We start from the raw sequence: 11,451 nt of genomic DNA, 5'->3' as shown, positions 1-11,451 counted from the left end.
ATTAAGAACCAAAGAAACTGGTAATACTGGCAACTTGTTTCTCACTTTTCATGGCGCAGGATGTTGCTGTTTTAAAGCGTTCTCTGTAGTCTCACTCAGAAAGCCAGCTCAGGAAACGTTTTCCTCACTAGTGAATGTAAGACCTTTGCAACAGAGACCGCTAGTGTGTGAGCACATGTCTGTGCCTCATCACATGTGCAGGTGACAAGACACTTGGCATCTGTGTTGTGATGAAGTTACACCCTAAAGCCTATTCATTGTCTACTTGTAATAGCTGTCTTGTGCCCTTCACAGTGATTTTCAGTTCTGCTATCAGAAGCAAGTCAACTGTTACTCTGGTGACAACCGGATATTTCACACCATCATTTTTTTTTTAATTTTTTTTTACATTTATTTATTATTATTATATGTGTGTGTGTGTGTGTGTGTGTGTGTGTGGCCAGCTCAGCCCACCAGGGGGCGGGCTGGCTGGCACGTGGTGCTGGGGGATCGAACCTTGGTCCCTGTGCTCTGCCAAGCTTGTTCCAAGTAGGTGCTTTAGACCACTGAGCCATCTCACCAGCCCCACACCATCATTTTGATTACAAATGAATGAATTTCATACTGCAGTTGAAGATACTTTGCACATTTCACAGAAAATATGTCCATGGGAGAAAACCTGTTCCTAAACTCCTTATTAAGGGCATTAACATTTTATTATTTCATGACCTGATTTTTTTTTAAATTTTTTTATTTATTTATGTGTGTGTGTGTGTGTGGCCAGCTCAGCCCACCAGGGGGTGGGGCTGGCTGGCATGTGGTGCTGGGGGATTGAACCATGGTCCCTGTGCTTTGCTAAGCTTGTTCTAAGTAGGTGCTTTAGACCACTGAGCCATCTCACCAGCCCCCATGACCTGATTTTATTAAGGTATCTTCAATCCTTAGTAAATTCCTTTCAAAATATTAACTATATGTAACATAGTTTTAAAAATATTTTCACATGATATTTTAACTGTAAAATACAGATAATATTTTTATATAAATATAAATGCACTGGTATGAAAGGAATACTATTTTTTTCCAAGCTGTTATCTTCAAAGGCTATAAAATTACTCCTATGCTGCCATAATTCAAATATTTGTAATGAACAGCTTTTAAAACATTCTAACACAGTGTCATGGATGCCAACATCTTAGGCAAACACCTTTCCTATTTATGACATTTCTGGAGTTGTCACAAACCTATAATCTGCGACTTCACCATAGTTGTCATGTTGAGCATCTAGCTGGTGGCAGGCAGTCACCATATGGGTTAAAGTAGTTTCAAAGGATTTCCACCTTCTGCTGTTAAGGATCTCTGTAATTGACTCTTTCATTTCACACAGTAAATTACTTTAGTGCATGATGTCTGCAGAACTTCCACAAGGTTTTCTTGCCAAAATTATCTTTCAGAGTTTTCCAGGCGAGTGTCTCTGGGTCAGAGAAAGCCAACAACCCTCAGCATCTCCGGATGAGCCTGGGAGAAGCTGGCATTTCACCAACTGCCCGGCATGGCAGTCAGAGCCAGGCATGCTTGGGCACAGGCCAGGATGTGGGCCAGGTGACATCTTCCTCATGGGTCTAGGGTAACTGCCCAGGACTCCATCTAGTACTTTCTTTTTGTGGCCGGCTTAGCCCACCCTGGAGGCAGGGCTGGTGCAGCATGTGGTGCTAGGGATCGGACTGCAGTCCCTGTGTGCTTGCCTAAGTGGATGCTTTAGACCACTGAGCTATCTCACCAGCCCCCCCAATCTAGTACTTTCTGACTCACATCTTGAGGAAAATCAAGAGAAAGCACTTGGCAAAATTAAGGGGAACAGAGCAGCTCCCTTCTGCTTACCAGTTTGTGGTAGAAAATACTTCTTCAAAACATGTTTGGATACACAAAGGAGTTGAAACAGCATTGTGAAAAGTTCTGTCATTATACGAGGGAAAAGCCTTAATATCTAAGAAGATAAAATCTTGTTTTCTTCTTCCATTTTTTAAAAGGCTATTAACTGAAAACTTAATTGATTCATCAAATGTAATAGCTATTAGGTCTCTCATCATCTAGCATGTGCAAGGTGCCAGGTGCAATTTTCAATGCATTTATATTTGCACTTGGACAACTCTGCAAGATAGGTCTGATCATACCCATTGTACAGATGAGGAAACTAAGGCTTAAGTAATGTGCCCAACTCCTACAGCAGAGCAGGATCTGTGCCTCAGGTTGGAGTTGAGAACCTGTACTTCTAAGCAGTCTGCCAGCTCAGGGGGCTAGCAAACAGCAGGAAGAAAAGTCCACTCATTCTCTTAGTAAAGTGCGGTCTGCAATTCTCCAAGGTAAAGTGAGGGATTAAACAGAACCTGGAAGCTCAATTACTTTTTTAAAACATGTATTTGGTACAGGGTCTCACTACTCAGCTTGGACTTGTAGTGATCCTCCTGTTTTGCAGCCTCCTCAGAGCTGGGATTACAGGCATGAGCCACCATGCCTGGTCTCAGCGGCCAGCTCAGTGCGTCCAGGATGGTGCTGGCGTGGCACGTGGTGCAGGATCAAACCCCAGTCCCTGTGCTTGCCTAAGCAGATACTTAGTTTGCTGAGCTATCTTGACAGCCTGCTCAGTTACTTTTTTTTTTCCAGTTACTTTTAAGATAGTTTGAAGTAAGGAAAATATTTTAGGATTTAAACAAGTTTATGAACTATTCCCTCTTGCAGAAAGCAGCTGGTAGTGTCCATTTACAATATCTTATCTCAATGAAAACTGTGGCAGTGGAGGTGCGAGGAAACTTTATCCTCTCCCTTAATTCCCTATGGAAAGGGAATTAAGTCAGACAGGAAACACATCCCTTGGGTCAGCTGAGAAATCAGGAGGAATCTGAGGACCGTGTGGTGGGACACATGTCACACAGTTTTCAGGTTAGACTGTAAAATTAAAATTAAATAGGGGCTCCATTTGCCTGGTCAGGGCTGGTCCAGCAGGGAGCCTCCAACAGCTCATTTTCTCTTCTTACAGTTCCACCTTCTGGAGATTACTGAGAAACATGACTAAAAACTGCTCATACGTTAAGTGTGGGGTAGAAAGAGTTAACAAGTTGGCTCAGAGGAAAGACAGGAAGCATGACAAAGGTGCTTTAGCACATGGCAGTTTGCAAATCAAACCAGAGCTCCAAAATGTGATGATTTTGCTAAGCTACCATAGCTCAGGCAAGAAGGGGAGACGCCCTTGTGTGAATTCTTTGAGCATATCATGTTCTCCCCTTTGCTCAGAATTCCATCCAGATGCTGTGGCCTCAAAGTACTTAGGTAGAAAAAATTCTAACAATATTTGCACAAGTAAACTGAACTTCATTCAAATGGGCAAGATACAAATGTGTAAGAGGGATATTTATGTTATGATTATTAAGGTTACTTGAAAGATAGGATCACGTCATTTAAAATTACTAAATCTTAATGTATGAAAAGAATGGTTCACGGGAGTGGGGGGAAACCCTATTTCCAAAAACATAATTTTATTTTCTCTAGCTCTCTCTATATTTTCAGCCTTCCACACTTGTCTTTCCTAACATAACCAACGCAGGATTGTTAAAGTTTTGAGCTAACCTGGACAGTGGACATGCAGCCTGGAGCAAGACAAAATAAAAAACAGGCAAACCAAAAGCCAGAAGTGTTTCTCTTGATATTTATATAGCGCATTTACAAAATTAAAGCAAATCCAAATGGATATTATGTAAACACGTTAGTGACTATTAGTATTTACAATTACATATATACGTGCAAGTGCAATCGAGTAAAAAGCTAAATTTTAAATAATTGATGTGAAAAATACATAAAGTGTGACCAATCCCTCCACTTGAGTACTTTTTATATATTAGGTGCTAAAAAATATATAGAAATGTAATTAGAAAATAATCCCCAAGTATATTCAAGTGGAAGATATTAAAAGTCAAGGAGGTAAGAGAAACATTTTGTTCGAGGTGATTTTAATAAGTAGAGGAGATGAGAAAAAAACCGGAGTTTGTCTCTAGGGCACCGCGCCTATCCGATGATCAGTTGGAAACAAAGCGCGCAGTCTCCCTCGGGCCAGTTTCCCTGCGGATCGGGCCGGCCAGGAGCTCTCAGGAGCTCTCAGGCTCTCGTGGCCGCCGCCCCCGGCCGCCCCTAGTTGAGGCAGGGGCAGCAGAAGCAGCAGATGGTCCGGCACGGGTTCTTCCTCTTGTACTGCACGGCCTTGCGCACCTGCGCCTTGGCCTCGCCGGTGTACTCCAGCGTCTGCTGCACGTTGAACTCGATGACGTCCAGCGCGTCGGCCTGCTGCTCCACCAGCACGGCCATCTGCAGGAAGAGCTCGTGCACGTCGCGGATGCGGCTCTCCAGGCGCAGCAGCTCGCGGTGCCGGCTCTCGATCTCGCTGAGCGCCGCGCGCGCGCCCTTCACGTCGGCCAGCAGGTTCTCGGAGAACACGTCCCACTTGCCCTGCTCGAACATGTCCTCGATCTGCTCGCCCGAGACGTCCTTGCCCATGATCTCCAGCTGGCGCTGGATGCGGATCTTGCAGTTGTCGCGCTGCTTCATCTCGGCCTGGTTGTACTCGTGCATGGCCTGCTGGAAGGTGCGCGTGAGCGCGCTGTACTGCGCGTGCGTGATGCGCGCCACCGCCGAGTGCGCGCCGTGCTGGGCCTCGGCCGCCTCGCTCAGCTCCTTCATGGCGCGCAGCTTGCGGTGGATGCCCTCGCCGCGCGCCTTGATGGCCTTGGCGATGGAGTTGGTGTCGCGCTTGATGCTGCTGAGGCGCCGCATGGACGTGAGGAAGCGCACGTTCTGCTTGCCCAGCCGCCGCACATCGGCCGCCAGCAGCTGGTTGTCCTCCTGGATGTCCTGGATGTCCCGGTACAGGGACTCCAGAAGGTGGTCGGTCTCGAACACAATGTCCTCGTGGGGCGTGTCGAAGTCATCGCTCTCATCTGGGAACTGCTGGTCATAGCTCCTGGACAGCTCCAGGAGTTCTGCAAGCCGGTCCTTCATGTTGGCTGCGAGTGGAGAGAGAGAAGTTAGCTATTTCCTTCCAGCGCCTGCCCAAGACAGTTCTACATCATATTACAGTGATCCATGCAGGCCCGTGTTGATAGACAGCGCCTGATCCATCACACTTAATCCCTGGCAGTGGCCTATGTGTCCATGACAGGTGAGGGGATACAGAAAATAGGGGGCTTACACACAATGGAGCACTACTTTGGTGTGAAGAAGGATGATCATTAGAATCTGAGTCATCTGCAGGAAAACGGACGCACCTGGAGATGATCATGTTCATGACACAAATTGGAAGCACCACTTTTTTATATTATTTATTTATTTATTTTCTGTATTTTAAAGGAGGGCCGGCACGGCAGACCCAGGACTCGAACCTCTGGGCCCTGAGCCTGCTTGCAGGCACTTTAATTCACTAAGCTATTTGGCCAGCCCCAGCACCAGTTTAAATAGTGACTAGTTTCTTCCTTCCTTCCTTCCTTCCTTCCTTCCTTCCTTCCTTCCTTCCTTCCTTTTCTTTCATTCTTTTTTTCTTCATGTCAGATGGGTAGTGTGCCCATGTCCTAACAGGGCTTGAGGGAGGCACACCTCGTGCGTACGGCATGAACACCCAATCATCACACTCATGAATGAAGGATCTTGGTTTCTCTTACATGAGAAAGCCGAAGCATAAATGAAGAGCAAATAAAAGCTCATAGGAAGCAGGAAAAGGGATCTTTTGCAGATGGGGAGGAGACCAAGAGATGAGGGAAGGGAAGGAGAGAAGGGGATGAAGGAAGAATCACGCGGTGTTGTGTCTGTGCTCGTGCTCCAGCTGCACCTAAGGAAGGATTTTTAAAAATATTATCTTTTTATTGGTGGTACCAGAGATTAAACTCAGACCTTGCCCTTGCCGGGCAAGCACTTATTCCACTGAGCTGTCTCCCAGACCCCAATATCTTTTTTAAATGAGTAAGGATTCTGGGAATTCTTTAGGATGCTGGTAGAAGGGTAAAGTGACAGAATTTCCCAGAAGGTAGTTTAGAAATATATACCAAAAGCTTTCCAAGTTGCCTTTGTTTTGATGTATGACTATTTACTGTAAGGAGATATACAGACCCGTGAGGCTTGGCTCACAGCTATAAATGTGTCCATCACCATATCAGTTTTACAGCATTTCAGAGATGATTTCAGCTAAGGTACAGGCTGCCACATAAGTCACAGTTTAGGAGGTTATTTAGTGACATGAAAATCAGAAGTGCTTTCCTAGGTAGGAGGAGCAGGCAAAGAGAAAAGAGAATTCACACTGTGCTTCCAGCGGAGCAGGCCTGGCTTCCTCGCATGGAGTTGAACTGCATCCAAGTCTGCTTAGGTCAGTAGCCCGGAGAGTCTACCACGCAACAGCTGGGCAGAAGAAAGTGGGCAAATTTGGATGACAAAGCAAGAGCAGATGACAGGGCCTCTCTTGCATCTTGGCCAAGGCAGCAAGGCACCAGCTTGCTAGGCAGGCAGTGGGTCATAAGGGGCACTGCCCCCACAGGACGGGAGGGATCTGCCTGTAGGGTTCCTAGTGACCCTCCCCAGGCCCTGTGCTGTCGCTTGTTCTCTGGAGCCACGCAAACCCTACTTGGGGAAATCATCTCATCCACAAGACGAAGAGCAAAGCTTAGGCCAAACACAGTACAGAATGGTTTTGAAAACCCTTCCTGCTCTCTGATGAATGTGATCATTATGTATATTAAAATGTACAATAAATTGATTTTTATAAAAAAAACAAAGACCTTTAAGGAGAGTGACTCTTCTATGATAGGCCCTCAGGGAGGTGAAGGCCTAAGCTTATTTGAAGACCCAGGCCCACAGTCCGGTGAGGAGGGAGAAAGGAAGGGCACAGGGTGTGAAGCTCCTCCAGCCATCCAGCCCTCTCTTCCTCCCACGGGCCAGCCCCAGTAGGGGGTCCCACCCACACTGAAAGGCTTCTGGTCACCAGGGAGCAAGAACCAAGAAATCCACAACAGTAAGTCCACCAACAATCACCCAGAGCCAGGAATGTCGCGCAAAAGTTTAGGAATACAGACCTTATTAAAGTGGTGACAAGCTATAGAAGAGGGTACCAAAAGACCATCAAAATGACCTTCACATCCAGTAGCCTGATTCTGCACCCTGAGAGCCCAAAAAAGAACTACGGTAAACGACAAAGACCAAGCAATTCCACTGACCTTCGTGTCTCACTGTGATAAGGGGTAATGCAGAAAGCTTTAGTAAACTGTATTCATAAAGGTGCTAAAATAAGTGATGCTTAGATTCACATAGACAGAAAGAATTCAAAGGAAGATCTTTAACCAGGTACCATATAACTGCGTCGTTTTCTAATTTTCCTTTTAGGCATGCATATTATCTGTTCTAAAAACCAAATCCTGTAGGGAAAGAAGGGAGAATTGTTTAAAGCTTTGTTTATTGAATAATAAAATTTTATGTAAGAGGAACAAAGAAAAAGATGATAGGTAAGTGGCTGTTAGTCATTAGAAGGCAAACGAGTCACCTGGAAACCTTCAAAGATTGCAGACACCTGGGCAGCTACTTATACCTAAACCTACTTTTTCTTTTTTTTAATGTATTTAGTACAGGGTCTACAGGGTCTCACTACATAGATCGGATTCATGGTGATTTTCCTGTTTTCAGCCTCCCAAAGTGCTGGGATTACAGATGCGCACCACCACGCCCAGTCTCAATCACAGTCTCAGTGTACCTCCAGGGTGGGGCTGTCACAGCATGCCAGGGATTGAACCCTGGCCACTGCGCTTTGCCTAAGCAGGAGCTTTAGACCACTGAGCTGTCTGGCCAGCCCCCTAAACCTACTGTTGATCCAGGAGGTTTGAGATACTGGCCATTTAATTCTAATACACACTCACAGTTGTTACCATTCCATAGTACCTACTGTGCCAGCTCTTTATTCATAAAAATCCTACAGTTCTGGAGAACTTCCATAGTCCTCAGTATGGTGGCAGTTTTAGAGAGCAAAGAATTTACTAAGAAAGGAACAGGTGGCTGCTGGCAACCTTCCTAAGCACTACCTGCCAGTCCTTGGGGTGGATGCAAGCCAGAGAAGGAGTCAAAGTCAATTGAGAACTCACCCTCAGTCTAGAGTCCTATGATCTACGGAAGCCCAAAAGCCCAAGAATGTTAGATAACTCCAAACTCTTCCTTTTTGGTGAATGATTATAATTACTGAAGGCACCAACCAGAGGAAAATATTTTTCAAATGGAAAATCAAGCTTTAAATTCTTCATATTCACAAATAAATTCTCTGACATCATTCAGTGAACAGTTAGCTAAAGATACTGGTCACTGGAACATCAGTCCTGATGGGGAAAACCTGCCGTATTTGACAAATAAAATCTTAAGATTTTCTGTCAAATCATGAAGAAAAGATGCTTGCTTCAAATGTGAGATACCTTGGCTTTGATTCCCCATGACAACACACATACACACACGCAAAAAAGATGAAAATGAATGGGAATGTTAATACCATATGTAAATAACCAGGGGCTGGGGAGATGGCTCAGTGGAATAAGTGCTTCCCTGGCAAGCGCAAGGGCCTGAGTTCAATCCCTGATTCCGCCAAAAAAAAAAAAAAAAAAAATACACTGGATTCTAAAATAAATAAATAAATCATAAAAGTTATGGTTCCCAATTTGCTCCTAGTGAACTTTTTGGGCTTGCCAAATAGCTCAGTGGATTAAAGTCCTGCTTAGGCAGATGCAGGGGCCAGGGGTTCAAATGAGACTGGGCATGGTGGAGCATGCCTGTAATCTCAGCACTTGGGAGGCTGTAAACAGGAGGTTCACTGTGAGTCCAATCTACATAGTGAGACCCTGTGCTAAATTAAAAAAAAAAAAAAAATCTAATGAACTTTTTATGAACACAATGTCCAGAGGAGAAGCTTTGTGCCCACTTACGATGAGGAACAAGAAAAAAATGTTTGTGTGTTGTTACGGCTGATGTGTGTCCCTCCATCCCCCACCTGCCACACCCACCCACGCAAATGCCCTGACCCCAGCATCTCAGGATGTTGCAGAATTTGCAGCAGAGACCTGTAGGCATGTAGCTAGGTCACAGTGTAGCCTACGGGGCTGAAGTTATTTTTTAAGTACTGAGAAACTTCAAATGTGGGGGAATACACTGTAAAGCAGAAAAAAGCACAGAGTGAATCCTGTGAGGTTCCTTTTGAGATCATAGGAGGGAAACGTGTGCGAGGGTCCGGACGTCTGGGTTCATGATACGGGTGTTAGACTTCATTCTGCTTCAATGTAAGTTCAGAAGGTTACTGTCTTGAGAGGGACGAAGGGACGTTTGTAGATAGACACGCACAGGTTTTGCATATAATATGCAGCTATTTATAAAGCAAAAAAGATCTTGGCCCCAGATATTTTGAGCTGAGCATATTTCTGCATGCTCCAAATATGGACTTTCTAACAGTACTCATGTTCTGATTTCCAGATTTTCTGTATCTATCTCTGAGTCCCTAATATTATACTAATTTGGAAACTATTTGTAGCCAAAAATGCATGATTTGAGGTGCAAAAGCAGCTGCATTATCCAACATATCAAAGCATGAGGTTCTTCCACATAAGTGACCTTAACAATCACCAAAACATCTGCATTATCCAACGTATCAAAGGTATTCTCCAGTCTTTCCTGGAAACCCTCTTCTGAAACACACTGCTACACTTCACCGCTTCCTCAGAGAGGACACTGACACCATTTATTGATGACTCTGACGTCACTGTTAACAACTTTCAACTATGTTTTGTTTGCGTTAGTATGTTTCTCTCGGGTTAAAAGGTCCAGCCTTACTAATCCATCCCCACAAACCACCACCAGTGATCTCGCTTTCCTTACGGACTGCTTAGGCTAACGCATCAACCAAGCATGTAACTACGGTTAAGTGAGTTGTGAACCAGCGTCCCTCAAGAATCAAGCGTGCTAAGTAAAGCACGGAATGAAAAACTACCTCAATGACACACTGAGTGTCCACTATGAACTAGTCCCTGGACTGGACAGTCAACGTGCAGCCCGCCAACCATCTGCTTCACTTCATAAGGAGAATAAAGCTGTTATGTAAAATCAGCGAGAGCAGAAAAACGCTGCCACATTGTCACGCACAGTGCCTTAATTTTAAAAGGAGGCAAGAAACATTCATTATATTCCCAAGAATGATGGGAAGAAGATTTTTAGCCTACATTTTTCAATATCTCAAATTATAGGGAACATTTTTATGGACTAGGCATTTCCATTTATAGTAATAAAATCTGACTATGTATAAAGCATTTTATGAGGTTGGCACATAGTGGAATTCCAACATACGACAGCTATTAATTTCACTATTTTATTCCTAGATAGTCTTCAAACTGCTAAGGCTGCAGATTGTTAGCCTACTTCTAGAACATGAAGACTGTCTTCTTAAGCTAACGTCCCAAACTCCATTCCCCCACCCTTTCCACAGCTGTACACACTCCTTGTGAAAGCCTGCAGCTCCTCCGACCAAGAGCCACACGCTGTTCTCCAGCTCCTCAAATCTGGCCTGGAGCTCGCTTTGGCCCATGAGACTTTCGCAAGCCTGATGCGCCTGTCTGAACAGCACTTGTGTAAAAGGACTGATGATGACTCAGCTGCTTCGCTGCTTCTAGCTACATACAAAGTTGTGCAACAGAGAGAAGAGCTAAGAATTGCATGGCCCGGTTCGTAAGTGCTACTTAGAGAACACAGTGTTGGAGTACCAAGACACAACTCTGGCGGAGCCCTGGGTCTCCCACCAGGTGATCGAGCACAAATGAGCCCAGGAGAGACCAACGTGAGACTGCCCAGCCAGCACACAGAACCAGGAGAAGTCATAAATCCCTACTTTTTCATCTGCTAAGATTTGTGGCAGTTTCTTATATGGCAAGAGCTGACTGAGGCCCCAGCTGGTACCTAGAGTCATGCTGCCAGAAGAAACACATGAAACGCTCACCACGTGCTTTGAGTCTAGGCAGCTGGAGACAGACACTGAGGTAGCTGTCAGCAGACACTGGGAAGATGGCACGCAACGTGCTCGAGACAGCTCAGGGGGGAGGAAGGGACTGGAGCAGTCAGAGACAAGGCCACCCGTGCAGCTGCCCCGCGACAGCCTGTGGGAGCAGCATGTAGAACAGAAAGGCACAATGCACCCAAGGAATTCTGGATCAGGCTGCAAAGATCTCCAAGCAGAATACTGAAGTGTTAGCTGCTTCTAGCTATATACAAAGTTCTGCAACAGAGAGGAGAGCTAAGAATTGCATGGCCCAGCTCGTAAGCGCTACTTAGAGGACACGGGAAGGAGCTCAAACTCAACAGAATGGAAAATAGAACCTTTCTCCCTTCCCAGCTTGGGGCTGGGGAGATAGCTCAGTAGAATAAGTACTTGCCTGG

At 45.2% G+C, this 11,451-nt stretch overlaps 1 protein-coding gene and 1 non-coding gene across 7 annotated transcripts in view; both read right to left on the bottom strand.

Moving 5' to 3' along the window:
• Positions 1–3,675: 3,675 nt before the first annotated feature.
• Positions 3,676–11,451, bottom strand: part of Stx11 (syntaxin 11) — a 37,803-nt gene continuing 30,027 nt past the window's right edge. For all 6 annotated transcript variants that reach the window (XM_023712228.1, XM_023712227.1, XM_023712232.1 and 3 more), the window contains one exon: positions 3,676–5,027. In XM_023712228.1, coding sequence (XP_023567996.1) covers positions 4,159–5,027 — 869 coding nt within the window. In that variant the 3' untranslated portion in view covers positions 3,676–4,158. The remainder of the gene's footprint in view (positions 5,028–11,451) is intronic.
• Positions 5,563–5,663, bottom strand: LOC111816015. Its single transcript, XR_002820567.1, has one exon. It is a non-coding gene; the product is annotated as a small nucleolar RNA U13 (small nucleolar RNA).

This window comes from Octodon degus, unplaced genomic scaffold (genome assembly GCF_000260255.1).
Source record: "Octodon degus isolate 3935 unplaced genomic scaffold, OctDeg1.0 scaffold00024, whole genome shotgun sequence".
Lineage (NCBI taxonomy): Eukaryota > Metazoa > Chordata > Mammalia > Rodentia > Octodontidae > Octodon > Octodon degus.
The sequence above is the reverse complement of the archived record's forward strand: the minus strand, read 5'-3'. Positions and strand labels throughout refer to the sequence as shown.